A 27160-nucleotide genomic window follows, 5' to 3' on the forward strand; every position below is an offset into this window, starting at 1 on the left:
ATAACTGCTAGTGTGCCAAAGAACTTGAAGTCTATATTTTGTCAAAGCATCCCAGAGATCCTATGCTCATGAAAATCTAAAGCATTCAGTCATGGAGGGCAAATAACATCTAAATACCCTGCATTTGTGAATGAAGGTGGCATAAGGAAATCACTGAGAACTGTTGAATAATAGGACAGAAGGACAGGGAAAGAAAACAGTAGAGGGCATTAAGGTGACAAGTATAATATGTACATGTGTGAAATATCACCTTTGTACAATTAATATATGCTTAAAAGGATGACAGGAATATAAAATATGTTCTGTTGGGTACATATTGGATAATAGTGGGAAAGAGGAGGAAGAATGGAGAGGGAGAAGGAAGGTAGATTTGATTTAAGTACTTCATAGTCATGTAGGAACACATGTCGGAACAGAACAATAAAACCTGTCAAAGTTGTTTTACGAAGGAGGAGGAATGAGGGAAAGTGAATCCAATCAGGATATATTGTATGCATGTATGGAAATATCACAATGAAACCTCTTTGTACAACTAACATATGCTACTCAAAATAGATATGCCTCTCCAACCTATCTGTTCTGCTATAATCACTTAAAATCCTTAAACTCCAGAATGAGAGAATATGAGAGAGAATACAGAGTTCCCATATCTGAGAGCAGTATACATAAACATCCAGGACACATAGACACATTCTAGACATGCATACGCGAGTATACAAGGACAACCCCTTCCTTTCATGGAGGACAAATAGCCATTGTTTTCCCCTCCAGCTGAGACTTCTCATTCTGAATTTGAGAACATGTGGAATAAGCATACAGTAGTGACATCTCAGTTACGCTCCTCCCGAGACTGAAGAAATGGCCCTGAGAGCTTTGCTGGGAAATCAGCTACCTTTTGGTAGCTGTAAGTGGCCATTTCAGATAACCTGAATCTTAAAGCTCTTTTTCCTAGACGAACTCATTTTCCAGTTAGGAACTGTCTGGCTCAGAAGTACCACATCATTTAGAGTGACATGAAAAGGCTGTGATTTGGGTTGAACCAAGAGGACTGCCTGCATTGTGTCCAAATCCCAGGGCAAAATGGGCAATGCCTAAAGAGACTTAGTGCAACAGCTACACTGGGAGATCATTGCAAGGCCACACAGCGTAAGGGCTTCTGAAAGGAGACCACCACGCAGTTCAGGCAAAAGAGAGTTTATTGGGGATACCAAACTGCCAGCTTGCACTCGGAAGTAGGGTGTAGGATGTAGGGTGTAGTGAACTGTAGCTCCACTGATGGTGGAGAGGATTATATAGGGAAAGGCCATGAGGAGGTGTGGCCGCAGGGGATGCAGAAGTGACCTCAGATCCTGGGGTCTTTTTGCTGACTCACAGTCAGGTGATTGACAGTCAGGTGATTAACAGGTATGGATGGTTACTGTAAAAGTTTTGGGCAAGTGATTTCCAGTAAGACTACATGCTGTCTTTCAGGAAGAGGAGGGGGGAGATGGGGACTCCCCTCCCCCGGGGCAGACCTGACAGAGCACACTGGACTCTGCATGTCAAGCTTACTGAAGTTGGAGGAGATAGGATAGGATAAAAAGGCATAGCCCTTCAGAGAGGCTCAACTTCCAGGTGTCATCTGCTCTCAGGATCCTTTTCAGTCACACGTAGTGTTTTTAGTCTGTGAATTAAGTATCAACAAAATATATGCAACGTATCTTGATTTCAGGGGTATAAAAAGTATGTTCCCTAAGCAGCTTTTATATTCTGCTGGTCACAGAACTAAGATGAGATTACATAAACAGCTGACCCAGAGTAGATCGTCATCTGCATTGTCACCAAAGAAGGCAAAGCAGTTCAGGAGAACTCTGGACTTCAAGCTTCATATTATGAATCACTGGTTTATTTCATCTTTACCTGGGCCAAGGGTCAGATTAGACTTGAGGTGTTCTGGACATAAGCCAGCAGGCAACCTGCCCTTTCATACACTTGATGAGCACATGGGTGTCTGGGGAAGAACTTCAGCCCTTGGTACTGTGTCATCATATTCCTAGGTTTCTAGAGGTCAATCAAAGCTTCACTCTGATGTATTGATTTCTCAGTTTGCTTGTTAGATGTTTTTCTGTGATGAAATGTCCAAATTTGGAAAACTCTTGGTACAAAGCAGTTTTCTCTAGAACATCTGTATTCCATCTCTTTGAAGTCTTAGTTTTTCAGAAGCTAGAAACAAAATTCCTTAATAAGAATCCCTCTCCTCATTCATCAGTTTCATAGTTTATAAAAACTCAAGTTTTGTAGTTCTGTTGACAAATTATAAAATCAACAAAAATTATTTCCAAAGCACATACCTTATTATAAGAAGAAATAATTAAGCCTATGCTGGCTTTTAAAATTTTAAACTAAGAAAAAAATAGCCAGAATTCACTTAATGAAAATACCCATAAATACTATTTACTTGAGTTACAGACTCATATAGCACATCATTTGTTTTTGCAGAATTTATGATGTGCATTTGTAACATAACAAGGTGATGAAAGATAAATGTTTTCCTTTCTCTAGATCCATTTGAAACCAGTCATACTTCTAAGTGAGCAAGATTGGGAAGAACACAATCTGGCTTCAGAGAGACGGAAAGTTCGATTGCAGCATGAAGACACCTTTAACAACTTAATGAAGGAAAGTAGCAAGTTTGAAGGTCAGTAAATCTACTTATGTAGATTATGTCCTCGCCATGTAAAGTTCCTTTCTTACAGGATATCTATTTTCCCTTTGCAATTCAGTGCTGATGATGGTATGTATCTTTTCCAACAAACCTGGGAGCCGAAGGCAGGGGGCCCTAACTGCTCATAATTTAATTGGCGATACCTGAGACCTCTTGAGTTGAAGGCCCACTCACCTCCACACACCTCACCAGAAGAGAGATTGGAAATAAAGGACTAGGCAGTTAGATGTTATCAGTCAACGTTCAGTAAGGATGGAAGGGTGAAAGGATGATGGTCATGCCGTACATAGACACAGCTTGTCTCCATTCACTAAGCACACCTTCATCCATGAGATCTCATGAATTATGCATATTAGCACCAGAAGAAACTGCAACTGCAGGCAGGGAAGACACCTACAGAAGGTCCACATCGCTTTGGCACCAATGGAGGGCATCGAAGAAGAGAAAACAAATATGCAAATATGCAAAGGGAGAGGAAGGCAGAACCTGGAATGGCAGAAGTATGGAGGCTTATTCTGTCAGCTTGAGTCAGCCTTACAGAAGGTCTCTAGATGAAAGAGAACTGCTGAAAGGCCACTGATTTGAGAAACTAGGGGTACTGAAGCTAAAGGAGCTCTCAAAGCCTGGGGGTATTATTTTCCAAAATAGGACAGCATGTGTGATAAGATCATTATTGAAGGACATGGTTGGTTTTGAGAGAAAGACATAATTCATGTCAAACCTGTCCCCAACACCTGAACGCTGTTATTATTTACTTGCCTCTCACAGGGCAATATCCATTACCAAGGTATGTTCAAGGAAGTTAAAACTTCATCATGAAATTATGATGCTAAGAAAAGAGAGTCTCCTTTTGTAAAGATGGTTTCTGTGGCAAGATATAATGAAACAACTGAACCATAGAAACATCCCTACGGCAGACCAGACAAACCATTAATAAGAAACAAACCAAAAAGAAAGTGACCAACTCCAAATATACTCTGTTATCTTCTCCATGCTAAAAACCCAGGAAAGAAATAAAATGACAAACTCCTTATTCCTGGCTTAATTCTTTCTTTGTTTAGTAAGTAGATAGCTAAGGCTATCTCAGGAAAACTCAAGCATTTAACATGGTTATTAGTATGTGTCGGTATCCTGGCTACATTGGCCTAACTTTCTTCACCTTTGTGTCTTAAAAAATACCCTTCTGTCCTCAGTTAAATCACACTATTTGATGACCTGTCTCCAGGGTTGGGAACAGGGAAGCCATTGGTGACTCTGGCTGGAGTGGGGATAGGGGAAGCGTAAATGCATTGCCTGAGGCATGGGGAGGGGACATCTGGGTGACCCTGCATGAACTATAGAGGGATGGAATAAAGGGACCAAGAACAGCTCATTGTAAACACTATGCCATAGTCATAGCCAGACTCAACCCTCTTAGCCCTACCTTGAGAGTGTGACACAGTCGTACATAGAGCAAATGCAGCCACCAGTTTCCCAGCCTGAGTCCTGTGCCATAAATGTAAACGGGGAGCGGTATGGTGATTATCACTGCTCATAGAGCACTTGGACCATTTCTGTCTCTGTTCTTGAGGGAAACTGGGGTATTGAATTGGATTTAAAGCCTCATTCAAACCAGCAAGAGGTACCCAACAGGAGTGGTCGCTCACTGAGTTCTGTCAGCGTGTTTCTTCTCAAGCTATCGGAGGTGGCACCTGCTTCCTGCCTGGACTCTAGATTCAGCCCCATGGGGAAACAGAGATCTTCAGTGAGTCTCTTCACCCCTAAGCTTCACACTCCAGGAACCGTGGCTTTTGGCACTAGATTATTGACTGCAAATATCAGATCACTAAAACTGTGCCTAATGAGTGGCTCATCTACTTTCCTCCTTCAGTCAGAGATGGCCGACCAGCATGGAGTTGCTCATTTTCTTTGTTTACCCCAGTACTTGCTGTCTATAAACATGACTTTTGTTTCTCTGAGCTCATGGAGGCAAAGGTTAAAAATTAAGTCATGAAATGGAAATGATAAAAACCTATATAAATCTAACAGGTTCATATCAAGATGAAATAAGTTAATGTAGAAAGATTGGTGAGAACAGTGCTGAGCATACACAAAACTGTTATTTCAAGAAGGAATTGAAGGTGATCATTAAAGGCTACTTTGAAGGAACCTGAAGAATAGCTAAAGCCCTCAAGTTCATGGAGCATAGAAAAATTTGGTCATGGTCCCCAGCGATGGAGATGATTGGTAAAAATCATTACTAAGGGAAATGTTGGGTATAAGAGAAAGGTAATCTACATCAAATCTGTACTTCCAATATCAAAGAGATGATTGGTAAAAATCATTACTAAGGGAAATGTTGGGTATAAGAGAAAGGTAATCTACATCAAATCTGTACTTCCAATATCAAAACATTGTGATTTGCCCTAGCAAGCATTTTTGGTGACTTCTGCTGCTCTGACCTCTCCACCCAGTTAATTTACCTGGGAAGAAACACTAGGTCTGGTGGCTCAAGCTCACTTACATTAGCAAGGACCATATGGATCTTGCTACTTGGATGGCTGCATTAGCTACTTCTAACATGGTACAATGGGTGCCAATAAGTCAGCAGCAATTTATCTTCACCATACCACAAGTAGTTTTTAAGCACTAGAGCTGTGCTAAATTAATTGATAACAGGCATATACTACAATCACTCAAATGAAGAGATAAAATTGACATTAGTTTTGGTTTTTTTGAGGTTGCCCAGAATAGGTCTATATGTCTGGTTCGATTTAGAATTATAGATTGTTTTAAATGCCACTTTTAATTTCACGTAATCTAGCCTCAAATGGGTTACTCTGTATTCCTTTGAGCAAAACAACTATTGGCCTAAGTCAAAATTTCTTTTTTGAAAATGTTAGTAAAGTCCATGTTACCAATGTGACTACAAAACTTCAAAGGCAATTGATTTTAAAGACTGTGGGTCCTGACCATAACACTTAAACAGGCAACAGAGTGTGTCTTGTCTCCTCCCTGTTTACTGGGTCTGATGGATTCTGATTTTGATTGGACAAAATTATTATTATTATTATTATTATAAAAGAACATTTTTTCAGAGAACCAAAGATTGTAACACCAGATATGAAAGATTAGAATCTTCTTCAGGGTGTCCTATGAAGGAAATGTATATTGCTGCAATAGTGGGAAAGGTGAATCAGGCCATATGCTTCCAAAGGAAGAGAGGAAAAGATGAGATTAAGGAGGAATTTTGGAGGATGTGTTTGGAAACTTAACACACTGGGGAAAAACTTAAAATATGAGGCACTTTTACTTACAAGTTTTCAGAAAGAAATCAGGGCATTATCCTGATTTGCCCTTTCTGGATAAGAAGGAAAATAAGAGCTACAAATACCTCAATTCAACTCAAAAGTTCCTGATGGAAAAATGCTGGACAAATGTAAAATTGCCCAAGCAGGATGATTACACAGTACTTTCAAAACATCCAAAGTACAAGAATTGAACTTAACTACTCTAGGCTGTAGAAAGGATGAGGTATGTTTACCAGGCTTAACCCAAAGCCAGAGCTATGAACCTGAATTGATATCTGAAGTGGGGAAAGATCTGCCTTGGTCATCCGTGATCTGCAAATGGGAATGCTTTTGCACAAAGAACACTTACCCTCTGTATTTCTGTGTGTGTATCATCATTGATGTTTATATGCACAGTACCTGACCTAGGAGACAGTAGCATTAGTTCCTATGGATGTTGTACATTTCTTCATAGTGAGTGACTTTTCCTTTAATTAATTGGAAAAGAAGAAACTGCTTTGAGTTTGAGTCTTTAAGTATTTCTCCTATTTTAAGGCTTTCCATTAAGTTTTAGTTTATAATTATTTTACAATTGTTTTTAAATAGAATGCATATGAAAAGTTCAAAATTATACAAAGCATACAATTAAAAACTAAGTCTTTCTATCATATGTATCTCCCAATTACTCCATACCCACAACAGTTTCTTCACATACACACACACACACACACACACACACACACACACACACACACACACACACACACCAGCACAGACTAGTCAGACAGTCATGCACTCAGGCAGTTATCATTCAGCAATATATTTTATAGGTAGTTTATATTACTTTATTTTGGTCAAATAAAGTACCATTTTGTTCATCAATATTAGGCTGGAAAAATATCTCAGTGAGTACTAGCTTAGACCATCATCTAAATCATATTTTAAAAACCGAGAAATGGGCATAGTAGTGAGCACCTATAGTCCCAGCAACTCAGGAGACTGAGCTAAGGAGATCATTTAAGCTCAGGAGTTAAGATCCAACAGTACAATATAGAATTTAAAAGAAATTAAGGGGGCTGGGAAGGTGGCTCAGTGGTAGAGTGCTTGCCTTGCATGAAGCCCTGGGTTTGATTCCTTAGCGCCACATAAGCAGAAAAAACCGGAAATGGCACTGTGGTCCAAGTGGTAGAGCACTAGCCTTGAGCTGAAGAGCTGAGGGACAGTGCCCAGACTCAGAGTTCAGGGCCCACGACTGACAAAAATAAAAAAGAAGAAGTTAAGATTTCACATGTATATTAATAAATGCTTTAGAAGCTGGGTGCCATTGGCTCATGCCTGTAATCCTAGCTACTCCAGAGGCTGAGGTCTGAGGATCATGGTTTAAAGCCAACTGGGGCAAGGAAAGTCCATGAGACTCTCATCTCCAATTAACCAGAAGTGGCGCTGTGGCTCAAGTAGTAGAGCGCTAGTCTTGAGCTGAAGAGCTGAGGGACAGCACCCAGACCCAGAGTTCAAGCCCCACAACCAAAAAATATAAAAATAACAACTAACTAAAAAAATAAATATTCTACAATCCAATTTTGATTACTGCAATGCTGTGGACCTGATGTCTGAAAAAAAATCATGTAAATTCTGAGTGACTATTTACAAACATCTTTGCAAGGTCATATCAGTACCCATAGAAGTAGGGAAAAACTCAGAATTAGAAAAATGGCTACAGACCCCAAATGCACCAGCGTAAGGATACACTAAGCTGATATTCCCTTTGAAGCACCTGTAGATGCCCAAAGCCAGAGCTCCTGAAGTAAGCCATGGGCCCAACGAGGAGGAAGATTGGATCAAGAAATCATGAGCTTTTGAGGAGCCTCCATACTGAATTCCAAAGTGGCTGAGCAAGTTTACGTCCCCACCAACAATGCAATAGGGTTCCCTTTTAGCCACATCCCCTCCAGCATCTGTTGTTATTAGAGTTCTTGATTATAGCCATTCTAACTGGGTTGAGGAGGAATCTCAATGTTGTTTTGATTTGCATTTCTTTTATGTCTATTGGCCATTCTTATTTCCTCTTCAGAGAAGTCTCTCTTTAAGTCTTTAGCCTACTTATTAATCGGGCGGTTGTTTCTTTGAGGATTTGTTGTTGTGTGATTTAATTTTTTGAGTTCCAAGTATATTTTAGATATGAGACCCTTGTCCGTTGTATGGCTAGTGAAGATATCCCAATCCATGGGCTTTTTTTTGGGGGGGGGGTCCGGTCGTGGGGCCTGAACTCTGGGCCTGGGCGCTGTCCCTCAACTCTTCAGCTCAAGGCTAGCACTCTACCACTTGAGCCACAGCACCACTTCCGGCTTTTTTCTTTTTGCTTATGTGGTGCTGAGGAATCGAACCCAGGGCTTCATGCATGCAAGGCAAGCGCTCTACCACTAAGCCACCTTCCCAGCCCAATCCATTGGCTTTTTATTGATCTTGCTAGCTATGTCCTTTGCCACGCAGGAGCTCTGTAGTTTTTTGAAATCCCATTTGTCCAACCTTTCTTTTATTTGTTGTGTTTCTGGGTCTTTATTAAGAAAATTTTGGCCTGTGCCAAGGAGCCCTAGTTTCCTTCCTGTAATGTTTTCAGGGTGTCTGCTTTGACTTCGAGGTCTTTGATCCGTTTGCAGTTAAGCTCCCCTATGACCCAGCAATCCCACTTTTGGGCATTTACCCAAACAATCACAAACAAAGCCATACTAAAGCTACCAACACAGCTATGTTTATTGCAGCATTATTCACCATAGTTAAGATACGGAACCAACCCAGATGCCCCTCAGTAGATGAATGGATCAAGAAAATGTGATATATATGAATTCTATGCCTCCATCAGAAAGAATGACACCACCCCATTTGTTAGGAAATGGAAAGACTTGGAACAAATTATATTAAGTGAAGTAAGCCAGACCCAAAGAGACATAAGTCCATGGTTTCCCTTATCTGCAATAAGTAGCATATGTCTAGGACAAGCAGAAGAGGTCAAAGCTATGTACATCATTATCTTGCCCATGTAATTGTAACCCCTCTGTACAGTATGTTCACAATAAAAAAAAGAAAAAAAAGCTATGTACATATGACCATATAAGATGATGCTAAGTGAAATGAACGCCAAGATAGGGACACAGAGATTTTTATCTTTCTTGTTGTTCTTTTTGATGTACTTACAATGTACTATGTGATTTTTTTTTGTTTCTTTGTGTTCTTCCCCCATGGTACAACCCCTGTTGTCACTGTATTTGATTCCAGTGCCCTGCATCTTGTATATACATTTTTTAATTTGGGGAGGGGAAGGGAAATAACAAAATGCTGAAATAAGGATACAGGATGACCCATTGTAAGGAGATGTACAAGACACTAATGTTGAAAACGAACTTTACAACTCTCCTGGGGAGGGAGGAGTTGAGGAGGTGGGGAGGAAAGGGATGGTAGGAGAAAAACAAAAGAGGAGATAACAATGCTTGATAAGAAATGGACTCATTACCTTACTCATGTAACTGTAACTCCTCTGTACAGTATCTTTACAATATAAAAATTAAAGTTAAAAAAAAAGAAATCATGAGCTACAACCTCTCCCAAAGGTGGTACCTTCAGTGTGTCTGCAAGAAAATCCCCACCCTTCTAAAAGCTCTGGTTGGTAGCTTTCCTGTTTCAGCCTCACTAGGTCGAATGGGGAAACAGTGCCTCCCCTCTGAGCATGTAATCCCAAGTGTATTCTTATGCTGATTTGCCATCAAAATTCTGTGACCTGTTTGGATGGAAATACAAACTTCCATGTAAAGTATACTGTGTTATAGGATCACGGGCAATCTGCACTAGTGAAGAAATGTGAAGAAATGATATCAAAGCCAGCTTTAAAGGATATCCACAGATAAAACCCAAGCAACAGGAGCACCTGGACAACAATCACAACAGAACAAAGTCAGTAAGACGTTGAGGTCTAAACGTGACCCAGATTCATGAAGTCTGAAGGAAGCTTGCAAAGACTGCAGACACTGACTTGCTCATGTGGAGAATATGTAGTATAAATGTACTATAATTTAACAAAAGGGGTTCGGGGTATAGCTTAGTGGTAAAGTGCTTACCTATCATGTCAGAAACCCCAGGTTCAATCATCAGTGCTACAGATAAACAGATAAGAAATAAAAATGTATTAGAAGTGAGATTCAGGCACTAAACACTGGTCTAGAAGGTTTGACAAAGAATTAGAGAATTTCTACAAAACTTCATAACAATTAAAATTTAAACTCAGTGAATGGATTTAACATCAGAAAAGACAGTAAAATTAGATCTGAAAGAATTACTAGAATTCAGCCAAATACACAAAGAAATGGGAACTATGTGTGAGAGGTTACGGGACACAGTGAATTGAGTGGACATCTATCACTCATCCAACTGAAGTGTCAGCAGTATGAAACAGAATTTGAAGCAAATGACAGACATTTCATTAAGAAATATCAAGAATGTTTAATATACATATGAAAAGATGCCAGACCTCATTAGTAATCAGAGACATGCGAATTATAACCAACATGAGATGCTCTTCACACCCACTGAGTTGGAAAACACTGACTGTGTCTGACTGTATTGGTTAATCAGTAGGCTGGAGCCTTGGAAGCTGTCACAAACTGCAGACAGTGTGTGAGACACTATAACGACACTACAACCATTGCATTTCCTAAAAATATGTTATTGAGAGTGAGGATTATGATAGGAAGTGTATCAGCCAAGTTTTCATTCAAAACAGATATTTGTTGAGCTCTTCTGTTAGAAATTAGTATAAAAAAGTTTCTGCCCATCAGGGTTTATGATCTGGTGGGTATGATAAGGAAAGATCACACAAACTGATGTAGAGAAGCAGATGAAAGCAGTGAGACTTAGCTATGGCAGTAAGAGAAGGCTTCCCAAAGGAAGTGATCATGACATGAGCCAAGATAGAACAGGAGTGAAGTGGGGGAAGATGATAGTGATGGCCAAGGATGTTGTTTCAGACAGAGTGGACATATTCATCTTCCTTGCCACTAAAGACAATTTTCTGTGGAGCTAATGGTCAAAGAGTCGTGAGGCCGGAACAAAGTGATAGGATAGGAGATGGGGGAGAAAACAGTGGGGAAGGTTGGTGGCCATCTTTCCAGCTGTGACTCAAGAGGGAGATATAATTCACACCAAGACAAAGGTCTTTTAAGTTGTGGGAAAGATCTGAAGTTTCATACTAAAGCAATGAAAGTCACTGATATATCTTAAGCAAAGGACGAAGTTATCTATGGAAGGAGGAGATTAAAAATAAAAGAAATAGATTATCACTTGATGATGAATCTAAACTCTCCATTACAAAGTGGAGTTTAAGATTTCTGCTACCACCCTTGTTGGCCACCTCCGTGAATCTGCTCAATCTCTGTTAACAGCTGGGCATGTTGTTAACACTGCCCACACCAGCTCTGTCTTGAACAGTCCAGTCAGGATGGTCCCTGTGACCTGTCTCAACAATCGCATGTGAGGTTGATGCCCAGCAAGTGACTTGCTGAGTGCTTCTGGAAGCATAATTGAATACATTTTTTCTGCTATGCAGCTAGAGCATATGATTTCTCCATTGTTGAGAGTGAAAACCAATTTGTCAGTAAATGAGGCAGATATGATTCAAAAGCAGAAGGACATTGAGACATACTAGTGGCTTGTGTGTTTTCTGCTGTGGCTACATTCATCATCAAACAATTTGCTCAAAAAGTCATGTCCCCACTTTAAAGTTTATAGTGCTTCAGATTCTCAGGATCTGTATGTAGTCCTTCATAGCTTCAACTTTTTTGTCTTTAATGAGGTTATTGAGGTATATAGTTGACACATGATAAATCTTTAAAGCTTGCAACTTGACCTAAGTATATACCTGTAAAATCATATCACGATGGATATGTGAAGTATCCATCACCTCCAAATTTCTGTCCTTCTCTTCCCCCTCCTAACAACTCCAGCTTAAATGGACCTATTACTTTAACCAACTTCTGGTAGATTCACTTTGGGATACATCTTCTAAAACTCCCATTCTCATTTGTTTTCTTGACCCAACTCACCATAAATATCCTCCTTTCTGATGAAAGTCACTCTGTAGAACCTTTATATATCTTCACTTAAAAGAATTTGGGGACATTTCCATTTGTCTAAAAGTCCTAAAGTTGAGTTGGCTGTTGGGAAGGACAAGCAGTCACACGGGCCTGGTTGTTTCCACTAGCACTGCTGTTTTACACTTTGCAGGTGCCGTGTGTGGTGAAGAAGAGGGAGCTGTTGCTACCAGGGGCACTTCTGTTCAGAGCATTGAACTTGTCCTCCCACCCCATGCTAACCATCATGGAAACACCTTTGGTGGCCAGATTATGGCTTGGATGGAGACAGTGGCTACTATTTCTGCAAGGTTCTTGACTTTGGCTTTGGGCATTTATTTTGGGGACCAATGGAGAGAACATTAGTAAAGATCTAGTTATCGAGCTAGTTAAAGAGGCAATGAAAGAACTGAGCAAAATATGGCCTTTAATCCAAGGGCGAAAAATATAAATCATTTACCTGCTGACCTTCCAATTAATCTTTCCTTGTGTATGAATGTGAATAATATTTAAAGTCTCAGCTCAAAAATGTAACCGAATGACAATTCTTTATTCTGAATTATGAATGCTGCTCTTGCAACTCATTGAGGTAAGCTTACAAGAAAGCAGCTGCAGAACAGAAATGGATGATGGCCTTTTCACTTAAAAATTAGACTCTCAGTTTATTTACAAACCTTATTTGATTTTATTTCATTCATATGTTTGTACCAGTACTGAGGCTTGAATTCAGGACCTTGGACTCATCCCACTGATGGTCTTCTACCACTTGAGCAATGCCTCCACTTCTGGCTTTTTGCTGGTTAATTGGAGATAGAGCTGCCCAAACTGGCCCCAAACCTCCTTTCTCAGGTCTTAGCTTCCTGACTTACTTGGATTATAGGCATGAGCCACCAACAGCTGGCTGATTATAAATCTTTTAAGAGGAAATTGTTTATCTAAATCTTTGAAATGTTGGTTAAAATCATTACGGCCAAATTATCAGCTGAAAAGTAGGAAACGAAAGAGTACTTAGGAGACTATTTTCAAACTCTCCTCCATTTTAAAAAGGCTATTTCATAAGGTAACTGAGTAGCAGTTAGGAACACTATTCTATGAAAATGCATATGAAGAGTTTTGTGACAATTTTGTAATCATTGAAAATTAAGGTTTTTCTTTTCCTCACACTAAAAGAGCTTTACTACTAATGTGTCTATAGTTAGGACTATAATTAGAAACCTGTACTTATCCTCTCTATAAATTACATACAAATAAAAGAGCTTGTTTTTAAAATGAGATTGTCATTGTTAGTGACAATGTAGCATTTGAACTTGAACATATTCCACTGTAAATGCTTAACACTATAATTAACAGTGATGGAATCTCTTCACTTAGTGTTAGCACACCTCGTTAATGAATGGCCACAGTAGGATTCTAACATGGAGAGAATTACAGAAGTGTCTTTTGAAATTAAGTATTCTCTATAACTATTTCAAAATTCTATACACACAGAAAGTGTTAAAATATGACTTTCAACCATTGTGCAACAACACAGGTAGCCTATTTTCTGTGGGGGAAAAAACTTTGCCTTTTGTGACTGAGTCAATTAACTGTGAAGCTAAGGAAGCGGTATGAACAGCACCAGCTCCCCACTGCCTTCCCCTGTGTTCCACTCCCGAACACAAGTTACAACTTCCTGGGACTGTCATTGTGTGATGTGGGGATGGATATGATCTGCAAATGACATCAAAAGGCCCAGGTTTATTTTGGAAAGACTTCCATAGGGAAGAGCCTTGGGCAAAAGTGCCAGCATCTTAGTAGAGTCTCCACTGCTTGGGGACATGGTACTTTCAAGATTGCGTACAAACCACTCTGAAAGCCCACAACCCACTGAGTCAAGAGTTGATTATTTGGAAAAACAGGTTGAGGACTTGTCTGTTGCTTTGTTCAATGGGTCAACAGCTGTTGCCAACATTTTGGAGAATGGTCATTTTCTTCTCTCTCCTTCCCTTTGTCTCCTCAGCCGTCTATGTCCAGCACATCTCTTTTTGAAGTCAGTGGATATGTTCAAGTTCCGGGGTCCATCTACAATTGGGGACAGGCTTGTCTTCAGTGCTATTGTCAACAATACATTTCAGACAAGGTGAAGTATACTCTATGGATCAACTCAAACTCGCACATATTTGTTTTTATTTTTATTTCAATCTGAAGATGAATGAAGGTAAGGAATACTTCAAAAAATCAAGTTCCTTTATTTTTTTTCCAACTTCACGCAATGCATGGCAGCATATTTGAAGCCACTATCCAGCGTGGGGTTCACCTCACACTGAGTCAAAAGTAATGGTTGTAGTGTTGTCCTGTAAGTGAGTGCCATGGGGGTGAGGCTGGTTCTGCTTAGTACCTAACATCCTGCCATAATTGTTTATTCTTTCTTTCAGTCCCCAAAGTGACCATACATTCGACCAATTCATCAAGAACCCATTTTTATCATTATGAATTCAAACCATTCCTAGTTATTCTATTATTCTGGATACATTCTGGAAAGATTTCAGTTAGCATTTTTTCTTTTTTTCTTTTTTGGTCGGTTGTGGGGCTTGAACTCTGGGCCTGGGTGCTGTCCCTCAGCTCTTCAGCTCATGGTGAGCGCTCTACCGCTTGAGCCACAGCTCCACTTCTGGTTTTCTTGTGGTTTTTATTGGGGATAAGAGTCTCATGGACTTTCCTACCTGGGCTGGCTTTGAACCGTGATCCTAAGATCTCAGACTCCTGAGTAGCTAGGATAACAGGTGTGAGCCACCGGCACCCGGCCCAGTTAGCATTTTTTCTAAGTGTAAAAAAATAGAAATCTAAATTTCCTATCTAATTTTAGAGTTCGAGTCTTTTAAGTGATGGAAGTGTTGTTTTTTAGGGGAAAAAAGTGACTTTGGCACAGTTTAGCCTCCTTTCTTAGGAACATACTTTGGTTATATATATAATACATGTACTATATACTTATATATACATACTATATATGTACATGTACACTATATATGCATTATATTAGTGTATATACCTACTATATATACACTGTACACACACACACACACACACACACACACACACAAGATCTCAAGAGACCCTGTTACTAGTTGGACACTTTTCCTATTTGCAAGTGGAAAAATAAAGTGGAAATTTTCTCAAGGGCTATCACAAACCAATTCCACAGCCGAAAAATGGGTTTTAATTGTGAAAAATTGCTAAACACAAAGCAAAAGACCCCAGAACGTCATCCTGTGGCTTAGAGGTGGTGGTGGTGGTGGTCAGTGGAGGCCGGTCATGCCGCTGTCCTCTGTGCCCATGCCCTGCATCGTCCCTTGCAGTGTCGAAGTTGGTGTGCGTGTGGAGGCCTTTGACTGTCGGGAATGGTCTGAGGGCCGAGGCCGTCACATCAACAGCGCTTTTCTTATTTATAATGCTGTTGATGATCAGGAAGAGCTCATCACCTTTCCCAGAATCAAACCCATTTCAAAGGTCAGTTATTACCTCATAAACTTCAATCATCAGACCCCATCTAACCTGGATAGGTAAAACTTGAATTCATTAAACAAGGTGATTCCTGCTGTTCTGTTTGTTTTTGTTTCATATAACTTACTTTTAGTAAACATGAAAAATACTGGCACATTTTTTCAAAGAGGCAAATATTCCAATAGCTTTGGGGATGATTTCCGCTTTTGTAATCAATGTTATGATTTTATCATAAAACTAAAATCATAAAACTTTTACCCTCCATCACTACCTCTATGGCTTTTCCCTTTGATTTTTTTTTTGTCTAACAAAGTAAAATGGACTTTTTCTTTTTCTATTATTTTTTTCTTCCCTAATCACTCTCTGAGTTTTCTTTATCACTTTCTTACAACCATTCTGGATGCTGTGCCATTCCATTGGAACTGTGTTTTCTTATGCAGGAGGTAGTTCTTGTCAACATTCACTTTATCATAAGATTTATGAATAATTCTGGTCATAGAAACTAAAATAATTGCTGCAAAGGTAGCACATTTATTCATATAACCACCCTTTGTGGATTAAACATGGAAGTACTTGAGTGTGAGTCCTAGTGACTCAACACACCACTTAATCCTTTCAAATGTCTTAGAAAAAGAGGGGCTAAGGACTGTAGCACTAAAATAGTAGATATTGATCATTTTATTTTTTACTTTTTAAAGGATGATTTTCGACGTTATCAGGGAGCTATTGCACGGAAGAGAATTCGCCTGGGAAGGTAAGAGACACAAGCCACAAGGAACCGGGGAATCCTTTTTTATCTGATTTTTTTTTTTCAAAAAGAGAAAGACTCTCCTTGGGTCTCCGTTACCACATAAAGCAAAAGAAGGTTTGGTGTTTCTCAAAGCTAATGACTGACTTGTGGGAATGATTCTTCCTGGTTATCAACAAGTAAGAGGAGTTTTCTTTTTCTTGTTTCTATTCTATTCTATCATCTATCTATCTATCTATCCATCCATCCATCTATCTTTTTTAAATTTTTATTTATTTTTTATTGTGAAAATACTGTACAGAGGGGTTACAATTACATGGGCAAGATAATAAGTACATTTCTTATCAAGCATTGCAGCCTCCTCCTTTGTTTCCCCTTCCCATCCCTTCCCATCCCCCCCCTCCACCCAATCCTCCCCGTCCCCCCCCCCAAAGTTGTAAAGTTCGTTTTCCACATAACCCTCTATCTTTTATTTATTTATTTTTGAGCCAGTACTGAGGCTTGAACTGAGGACCCCATGCTCTTGCTTGGCTTTTTTACAAGCAGCCATTTAAAACAGCTAATTTCAGCTTAAGGTAGTACCACAGTTGCTGTTGTGTGCTAAGTGTCACATAACTTGTTACAGGAAATATGTTATTTCCCACAAAGAAGAGGTTTCGTTCTCCATACACTGGGATAAAAGTAAGCAGGTAAGAGTTTCATGATTTAATGTTCTTCATATAAAGTCACAAAAGTGGAAGTCTCCTTGTTTCACAGATTCAGATCCCACCTACACAATTTAGATGTAAAGGCCAATTAGATCAATGCATCATTTCAGATCTGAAACAAAACCAATATAACTGATGACCAACCGCTTGCTTCTAGTCTTGGTTGGCATCTATGGATGCTCCCAAGTGACAAACTCACATACCACCAGCTGGGATCTGTAATCTGGTGTCTTACCATGATTTGTGTTGAATGACATGCCTGTGATCTTGGATCTAGTCATCAATTGAATGTTCTGGAAGGTAAAATGCAGAGAATAGCAGAAAGTTACTATTACACATTGGTTATAAATCATAAACATTAAGTAATATTAATGTTTATGATCAATATAGCAAGTCAAATAACACTAATTTTCTAAGCATTTTCTAAGTATTCTAATGTTCAGAATTCTAAAGAGTTTAAGACAGAAATTTTGTCGGTTAAAGTTTAGTTCTAAGCTAAACAGTATTACTTTGGTTCAACATATACCTTCTTGAATGGTGCCCATTTCTAGGCAAAAGATGTTTTCTCTTACATCTAGGTATTGAACCCACAGCTATTAAAATATTTGTATCTTAGGCATCCCTGAGCAATGCCAATGTAGAAGCCCTTAAGACGCTGGCGGCCAAAAGCGGTTGGGAGATTTCCTCGGCTTTGGAAAAGGTAGGATGAGCTGCCCCACTGTAAGTGAAGGTGTGGTGGCTGTGGTTCTGCTGATCCAATTGCTGCTTTCATGAAGGTGAAAACCTTTGAGGGAAATGATTTCTCAGCAGCACCCATCTTTACAACTCTGTTTCTACATGCTGATTGGGTCATCCAAATACCGTCACATATTTGGATGTGAGATTCTCACATTCCATTACTTCCTCCCTCTTCTGCATGTGTATCTATCCAAAGCAGAGGATCTTCAAGAGCCAAGACAAACACTTCTCCATAAGGACGTTCTGGACTTCATGAATTTCTCCCTCCATCAGCTCCTTTCATCGTGACTACTTTAAAATTAATTTGTCAATCCTGCCTTACATTTTTAACATTTTTCTAGTTACTGTAAACTGATACGTAAGCCTTAGCAACTTAACATTTTCTATAGTCTTCTAGACTAGATCACAAATGCCTTAAGAAAGTTTTGTCCGATTTTTTTGTATCTCTTCTAGCAGCTTTTACAATGTTTTGCTTGTTATCCAATTTTTTTAAATGGATGCAATTTCCATTTCAATTTTAATTGATTTCAGAGCATCAGAAACTGATGCTCACGCAGTAACCATACTCTGCTCTGTGAAGGACTTTTTTGCTCTCACTCTATTGTCTCATAGGAGTGCCTGCCTCTCAGAAATTGCTCAGTAATGCTGGCTCTTGGGCATGGTTCACATTTCAGTATGGATTGTTTTTCATCAATGGAGCAGTATACCATAACATAGGATAACTATCCCTCTTCATCTTCTGGGACAGTCTTGGTTAACACTTCTATAACCCATCATAATTAAAACTGCACCTCAGTGGTTCAGGTTTGATGAGAGTTCATCTAGTCACCTTACCCTGAAATCTACAATTTACTTAGAGTCTACTTCCTTGATTCTTTTCAATTCTGTCTTTGATCTCCTTCGATTATTTCCAGTCTCGATGGCTTGCTTTTGTTATTTCTTTACCATTTATTACCAAAACCTTTCAGTCTTCCTTACCTCTTTTAGATCCACAGTTTCCATCTTTGCCGGGCTCAATGATACAGCAATATAGATTTACTAAAATGAAACGATTAGTTCATTTTTATCTTTCATAAAATGTTAACAATCTCATTACATAAAATCTGTTTCTTACATCACTGTTGGTATCTAGCGTTCATAAGCAGCATGAATGGGAAAGCATATGCTCATGTGCAAAAGAATATATTTAGTGAGCTTGTACAATAGATTAAAATGTTACTTCTTTGGGAAGTCATATCCAGAAACAAAGCCCAAATAATAAATTGCCTAATATTATAAGAAAACCAACAATGATTACTTGGGCAAGTCAACTCTTTACAACTGCTCTGTCTAATATATCTCCCTCCCCTCTATTTCCACCAAGGTAGAACATGGCTGCCCCAAGGCCAGAATATGAGCAGGGTCCCATGTCCTCAGTTCCTGCCATATACCAGGGCCACTAAGCTTTGAGAAGGGCACTTAGTTTTGGATTTGCCTATGTGAACCTCTTCTTCCCCTTGGTGTGGGGGGGGCATAAGGAGATGTGTCAGGCTGAGTCAAATGAGGGAGCTCATCAATGAACTAGAGACCATCCATGGCGTTCTTTATGTTTGATAATTACTTACAGCTTAGGTCATGTCTTCCCTCACAAGCTAGATTTAAGAATCTCGAGAAGGGGTATTTCATATGAGCAAATAATCATTTATTTGCTTCTTATTTTGCTGTAAGTTCATCTCATTTCTTTATTCTCTTATTAAGAATAAAGAATATATATATATATATATATATATATGCTTAAATAAAGGTTTCTCCTTCACATCTTGAATTTTCCATCTGTTTGATTCCCACAGTGAAGTCCTAGCCTCATGTTTGTTTATCATCTTGCAGCTTGTTTCCATGGGAACGATTATAAGATGGCAAATTTTGACACTAACTTTAAAGCACCTCAAAAGAGATGGAAAAATTGGGAAGAATAGAAATGTGCCTCGAACAGACATTCTTATTGTTGTCAAAAACACAGCCACAGGAAAGCTCACAATAACAAGGAAGGCATAAATGTTTAAGTATATGTCAATGGCTTTCCAGGACCTGTCTCTGCTTGTCTAGGGAATATTGTATGCATTAGCAACTCAGGGACTGGCCCCACAGAATGAAGAATGATGAGGTCTTGTACTTCAGAAATCAAATAGGATGCTTCTAAGGCCCTGCTGGGTGGCTGAGTTGGTTGTGGTGGTGGTTGGTTTGTTTCCTGGGCCTCTTTAGCCCATTTGCATTCATATGGCAAAAGCCATAGCTTTTGATCCAAAGTCTCCTGAGGAAAAGGAAATGTGGGTCTGCCTATCAGCCTTGGTGACACTCTCGGTTCTTTCTGGGGAAAAGGTAGGAAAGCATCAGAATGAAATCAAGAGAGAAAGGTGGATACTCCTATTTTCATGGGTAAATCTGTTGCACAATATTCAGATAACCCACATATTCTTTCAAAGACTGAGAGTACCAATCAATACCAGTTAGACTTCTAGACACCCAAGTATTGGAACTTAAATTGCCATTGTTTGGTTTCATTTTTATCCTGGTAATATGATGCCTTAGCTAGAGCAGTCCATGACTCTGTGGGGTGTGTGTGTGTGTGTGTGTGTGTGTGTGTGTGTGTGTGTGTGTGTGTGTGTGTGTGTGTGTGTGTGTGTGTGTGTGTGTGTGTGTGTGTGTGTGTGTGTGTGTGTGTGTGTTTATGAATTTTTTATCTTATGATTCTATTTTTCTTGTTACTATCTTTTAGATAAAAATATACACTCTGGAAGAGAAAGACGTTTTATCTGTTTGGGTTGAAAAGCAAGTGAAAAGTCCAGCACATTTGGCTTATCATCTCTTGTCAGACTATACAAAGCGACCTTTGTGGGACCCACATTACATGTAAGAACAAATTCAAATACTTTTTTTCTTAATCAATCTTGGTAAAAGACAATCTCTATGTGCAGTGAGTCTCCATTGCCCACCGTATGCTTCATTGTTTTATGAATTCAGATCCATTTTAAAAGTTTGCTCTGTACCGCATATTTTATCAGGTGGTATTGAGACATGCAAAACAACAAACCAGGACTCATTTATTTGTCATGTTTTGTCCTCCTCTATTGTGATTTTACAAGCAACTCAAGGTCAATAGTATTCCTGTTTCTGATGCTGCTAAGGTCTCACCGGCAACAGTGACAGGACCTGTATTGGAGTCCTGCTTTGCAAGGTGGAAAAGAAAGAGATTCATCATTAATTACTGTGATTAATACTATGTAATAGGCAATTTAATAACATGAAAGTGAAACTTCTCTTGGGTCACATGTCATAATTGCATAGATGCCAGGATAAAAGCTCATGGCTAATACTCTGAGAAAAAATCTTTAGTATAAAGCATCAATGTTTGTAGATGCAGTGTAAGTATGGAGTTGTTCATATTTAATCCTCACAATAATCTCATAGTTATTTCTATTTCTATTTCACGGGTGAAATAAGAAATAACTTGCATAATGTAATTTGTCCATAAGTGGCAATCTGAGATTCAAAAGCAAGTTGCGTAACTCCAGACTTAGAGCTTTATCCAACCTACCACATTCCCCTACCTAAGTGTCTTTCTGGACCTATCCATATGACTTACTAGACTCCAAAATATTACTTTATCCTAGAGAAAAATAATTGGAAAAAGAGATTAATGCCTTTATTTGCAGCATGGAAGGCAGTGAAGTTGGAGTCAGAGAGACAACATTCTCTCCCTTGCAGAGATAGTCTTCCTGATCAATTTGTTCTAAAAGTAGCCTTTGAGCCGTGATGCTGACTCTGGTGAAATGGTCAGGGGAGCCAAGAAGGGGAATATAGACCAATAATGAGATTATACAAGTAAATAAGGTGGGTAAATGCCCTGGTCTAGCAGGAAGAAAAGTGTATCCTTTATTCATTGGTCTATTCACACAGAGCCTGTGAAGCCAAAGACCATGTGAGTAAGGATGATCAGATATATCATGTCATCTGTCCTAACATCAATGGGGGTAAACCAAAGGACTTCGTAGTACTTGTATCACGAAGAAAGCCTCCCAGAGATGGGTGAGTAGATATAGTTCAAGTACTATAAAATAAAATAGAAATAGAATAGAAATAAAATGAAAAGTTGATATGAAACATAAGAGAGCCACTGTGGGTATTTTTGCTCTTGTGTGATATATATCTTTGAATTTTTGTAGTTAGATCTTAAGTTTTTATATTAAAAATAATGATCATATATTAGGTACTAGCAGGGTGCAAAGCACTGCACAGGATGATAAAGAACTTTTCTTTTGCATTGCTCTTCATAGATGTAAAAGTGGTATTTGGTAAACTGGTGAAACAATCCACTATTAGTAAAAAGGCAATGAAAGGCACAGAAGTTGGTTCTGATTTCTCAAAGGCAGGAGTGGGCTAGGTTCCAACACAGCTGGTTGTCAGCTGGGCCTATGTCCCTTTTATGTATGCCAGACTGCTCAAAATGTGGCATCTAAGTGGTAGTGCCCACAAAATGGCACACATAATTGCATATACATGTCCAATATAGTATACTTATTAAGCCAAAAGACATGAGAAATAAGCAAATGGTCCATTTTATGAATTATGATGAAATGGTACCACAAAGCAGTGTCCTACCACTAAAAAGAATTTGTCACCAAAGACTCTAATATAAAAACACTTCTAAAGACATGTGGTTAGGAGGAAAACCAAATTTTAGAATATATTTGTAACATGATTGTATTTATTTTAAAAATTGACATGCATACCTTTGCCTATATAAAAATGTTATTTATAACCTAGAAAGCTACATGATAAGATGCTAAGAACAGTCACTTCCCAAGTAGGGAAAAGATTGCAGTTCCACTGGACAGAAAGATTTTATTTCCTTGCCTAAAGGGTTCTCTATTATTGAAGGTTTCCTTAAAACAATGAGTACTGTTTTTTAATTAAAAAGGAAAGGAGATTGAAATCACAATCCTTTAGATTGCAAGGAAACTCGAAGGTGACTCCAGTCTTGTGAGGTTATACAAATTTCATGTACCTATTGTGGCCCTTTATTCCCATCCTGTACATTTGAATGTAGCCAGGGAAAAGGTTTTCTGATGGAGCCAGGTCTTCAGAACTTTACTTCTACCTGGATGAGGAAGTTGCATTGTGAGCTAGGGGTATGGCTGGGTGAAAGATGCTTGCTTACTATGTGCAAGGGCCCGTGTTGGATCCCAGCATGGTGAAGAAAACAAACAAATGAACAAATAAGCAAAAGTGGTCCTTACTATAGAAACTTACTTTCTAACAACTATTCTTTGTTTCTCACAAGCAGTTAGAATGTGTTTCCTCATCTTTCAGTAACACCTACGTGGTGGCTACAAAATCAGTCATCTTGCCATCAGTGCCACCGTCTCCAGCGTACATCCGAAGTGAAGCCGTATGTTCTGGGTTTCTCATCAAGGCTGTGGACAGCAGTTCATGCACTGTACGTGTGCCCCTTAAGTTGTACATTCAGATATGGAAAAATTTTCTTCATTCCACTTTTAATGACAACCTTGTAATTAGTCCACAACCAGAGATTCCTAAGACCATACTTTCAGATTCATTCTTACAAGGCCCAGAAATTTAGGGTCATAGCCCCCGCACAACAACAAAATTCAGATCTGTGCTTTAAAAATCTCCAAACCAATAAAAAAAATAAACTAACACAGTGAATTTCCTTTTTTAAAACAGGTCTCTTATGTTAGCCAGATGTCAGCTAGCATCCTTCCTTATTTTGCTGGAAATCTTGGTGGCTGGTCAAATTCCATTGAAGAAACAGCAGCTTCTTGTATCAGATTCTTAGAGAAGGCTATGGAAGATGGACCTCAGAGTGGGATGGAAATGGCCCGCTCACAATTACCTGCAATTTAATTTTTCACTTTTAGTTCCAAGCATCCTTACTCATGACCCTTGGAGCCACAAAGCAGATTTAATATCAGCCTAAGTAAAATGCAGCTAAGAAGAGGTTAAAACCCAAAACATATCTCCAGTCAAGTCTCAGTGATTTGGATTAGCATTAAAAGGGCTTTGAACTGTGTTTTAGAAGCTCTGTGGCACTACCTCTCCCAGGGACACAGATACTGGGAAATTGCCTGGATTAGTATTACATGTTCTGAAAAAGGATACAAATCCAGTTAAAATTATTATGAACATGTCTAGGCTATAGAAGTACAATGTGTGTTCTGTTGGAAAGTTTATGAAATATTAAAAAAATAATGCTCTTTTCTCTAAGTTGATGACTATGCAGCATTGTATCATGCATAACAGGTATCTCTGACCAAGGCATCTGACATGATGTATTACATGTTTTAGAGCTTTAAATTAGGAAGACATTAAAACATAATGGAATCGAATCAATTTTAATAATGAGAACTACTTTACTAGTGACATTGTGTGTGTGTGTGTGTGTGTGTGTATATATATATATATATATATATATACATATATATATATATATATATTCCAGGTGGCTGGTCAATTTAGTATGTATTGATATATATATATATATATATATATACACACACACACACACACACACACACACACACACACACACACACTACTCATATGCACACTCACACAGAGTACCTGAAAATGTGATATGACAGAGAAAGGCAATATTTAATGTGTTGTCCTTTCATAACTACTACATTAGCACTTTCTCCTCAAGACTTCAACATTCATTATTCTACTCTATGATATGCCCTAAGTCATAAATAAGACAGATTCAAATATGTCAAGGTAGTCTCTTTTATGGGACAACTTGCAGAAGTTGAAGGAGTTTTTCATTAGTTTAGAGCATTTTACAAGTTAGATCCATCCTGTGATTGGTTTATTGAACCTCTACCTCTGCTTCTTCTCACCACCCCAACTCATCAAGTAGGCAGTAGGGCTGGTTACAAATATTTTTTGCCTGTGTCTAGAGGTTTTCATGTATGTAAATTTAGATTGTGCTGTGATTTTATGAACTAATATTTATATATAATAACGATAAACATGCAAATTTAAATGATTGTGAGGCACTTTCCACATCTGAAAATATTTTGAGAATATGTGTACATTTAAAAAGTGAGAAAATTAGTAATAAAGGAATTGTATCATATCAAAATTTGGCATGCTACAATCTCACATTTCTCTTGTAATTAAGACTATCCTGAAGGTCATCTGTGTAGCCTCAGTCTTTGATTGATTTTTTTTGAAACTTTTCTCCTGAACAGGAGTGGTAATATTTTGAGGCCCATGGAGTACCATAATTTCATCTGCATCGCAGTAACACATAACAGTGCTGCTCACTGTAATCAACAATCTACCCATGGGAGATCTGTTCTAAGACTCCCCGATGGACACCTGGCACCACTGACAGTACCAAATTCTGTACTATATTTGCTTACTTAAGACTTAATTAACAAATTAAGCACCATAGCTGATGAACAACCACAACTAATAATAAAATAGACCCATTGTAACAACAAAGTGTAATAAAAGTTATATAAACAGATTCTCACAGTACCCCATTGCTGTGTTCACTTTTCCTCTGAAATGAGGTAAGATAGTATAATGCCTACATGGTGAGGTAAACTGAGGGGGAGTGTTGAGACATAGCATCTGCTACTATCATCCTTCTTACTGGATCACAAACAGCACCTTACTGTGACAGGCCTTTAGTGAGTGACTACCTGGCTAATAGTGAAAAGCATCATGGATACACAGGGCAAGAGGGATAATTCATGCTCCTCACAGGTCAGGGCAGTGATACATGTCCTAAAATGTATAAATTGTTTCTGGGATTTGTATTTAATATTTTTAGTAGATCAGGAGTAACTGAAACCATCAAAAGCAGTCTCACAGCTAAAGGGGGAGGGGGTAGAAGGGGGAGTCTGTGAACCACAAAGTCCTACCAGTATGGTAGCCATTAGCCACATGTGTTTGCTAAATTAAAATTATTTTAGTTACACAAGCTCCCTTCCTAGTATTATTGGTCACACATGTTTGTGACTGCTATATTGAGTAGTACCGGTAGCGAACATTTTCATCGTTACCGAGGAGTCTTTAGATGATGTTAGTGCATTTGGTTTGACCCAGTCTTACAATGCAGACAGGCCCTGCTGTTGTCCATTTTCACCTGTCCTCATCTCAGATAGCCCCCTACTCCCTTTCCCTCAACTTTCGGAGGACATTCCACTTTTATGCCTCTGAACAAAGTCATGGGGCTCATACACCTAACTCTTTCTTGGAGCATTCAGCTTAATCTAAAGTGCTCATCTTCAGGATTCTTTGTCTTTATGGTCATTCAGAGCACGTAGTAGAAAAGACAGCAGTTAATCAAGCTCTGCTTAGGGCATTACAAAATATGAAATATATTGCCCTATTAATACCACTGTTATATAGCTATAAAGTTGAACTGTCCTTAATTTTGCATTTCTTTTCATAATAGAAATCTGATTACTGTTTTATTTATTCAAAATATATTTCCTCCCCAGTTAGAATGGCCATCATCAAGAAAACTAACAATAACAAATGACAGTGTGGATGTGGCCAAAAGGGAACACTGTTACCCTGTTGGAGGGAATGTAAATTTGTTCTACCACTCTGGAAAGCAGTATGGAGGTTTCTCAAAAAACTAAACAGAGAACTACCTATGACCCAGCAATTCCATTCCTGGGCATTTTTCCAATAGAACACAAACAAGGATTCACTAAAGCTACCGATACAACTATTTTTACTGCAGCATTATTTACCATAGCCAAGATAGGGAATCAGACCAGATGCCACTCAATGGATAAGTAGATCAAGAAAATGGGGTATACACACACAATGGAATTCTTCTCATCCATCAAAAAGAATGACATTTTACTATTCATAAGGAAATGGAAAGACTTGGAAAAATTATATTAAGTGATGTAAGCCAGACCCAGAGAAACACAGGCTGCACAGTTTCTCTCATTTGTGGGAACTAGAATGTGCCTATAAACCTAGAAGTACACACACTGGGTGGCACCCAAGTGGTTATAAATGAATGAACTGAACTATGTGAGAATCTATGGAGAGTGCAAATAGTATAATTCTTTAGAAAAATGAAGTCAAAGCCTAACAAAATAAGTACCAGGAAATGGGTACTTACAAGGGGGGAGCAGGAGGAGAGGGGTAGAAGAATGAGTAGGGGAAATAAGTGGAATCTAGACAAGAATGCACTGTATATGCCACAGAAAAATAAAGGAAGGGGTAGGATGAAGGGGGTGAAGATGTTCAAGTGATGGCACATATCAAGATGCACTATATACATAAGTTGCTTTGTTAAATGGCAAAAATTCACTACATAACCTAAATTTTTTTTAAAAATGGAGGAAGGGGTGGGGTGGGTGAGA

General features: G+C 38.8%; 1 protein-coding gene across 2 annotated transcripts in view; it reads left to right on the forward strand.

Annotated features, from left to right (window-relative positions):
- Acot12 (acyl-CoA thioesterase 12) overlaps positions 1-24203 on the forward strand; it is a 38871-nt gene extending 14668 nt beyond the window's left edge. The window contains exons 5-15 of one of the 2 annotated variants that reach the window (XM_070031163.1): positions 2542-2677; positions 12244-12400; positions 14089-14208; positions 15425-15575; positions 16268-16323; positions 16943-17006; positions 17641-17724; positions 20518-20651; positions 21699-21827; positions 23112-23238; positions 23487-24203. In XM_070031163.1, the coding sequence (XP_069887264.1) occupies positions 2542-2677; positions 12244-12400; positions 14089-14208; positions 15425-15575; positions 16268-16323; positions 16943-17006; positions 17641-17724; positions 20518-20651; positions 21699-21827; positions 23112-23238; positions 23487-23666 (1338 nt within the window). In that variant the 3' untranslated portion in view covers positions 23667-24203. Of the gene's footprint in view, positions 1-2541; positions 2678-12243; positions 12401-14088; positions 14209-15424; positions 15576-16267; positions 16324-16942; positions 17007-17640; positions 17725-20517; positions 20652-21698; positions 21828-23085; positions 23239-23486 lie in introns of those variants that run through there. The other variant, XM_070031164.1, reaches the window with a different exon arrangement.
- Positions 24204-27160: the final 2957 nt, after the last annotated feature.

Source organism: Dipodomys merriami, unplaced genomic scaffold, assembly GCF_024711535.1.
Source record: "Dipodomys merriami isolate MVZ:Mamm:240054 unplaced genomic scaffold, mDipMer1.0.p SCAF_20, whole genome shotgun sequence".
Lineage (NCBI taxonomy): Eukaryota > Metazoa > Chordata > Mammalia > Rodentia > Heteromyidae > Dipodomys > Dipodomys merriami.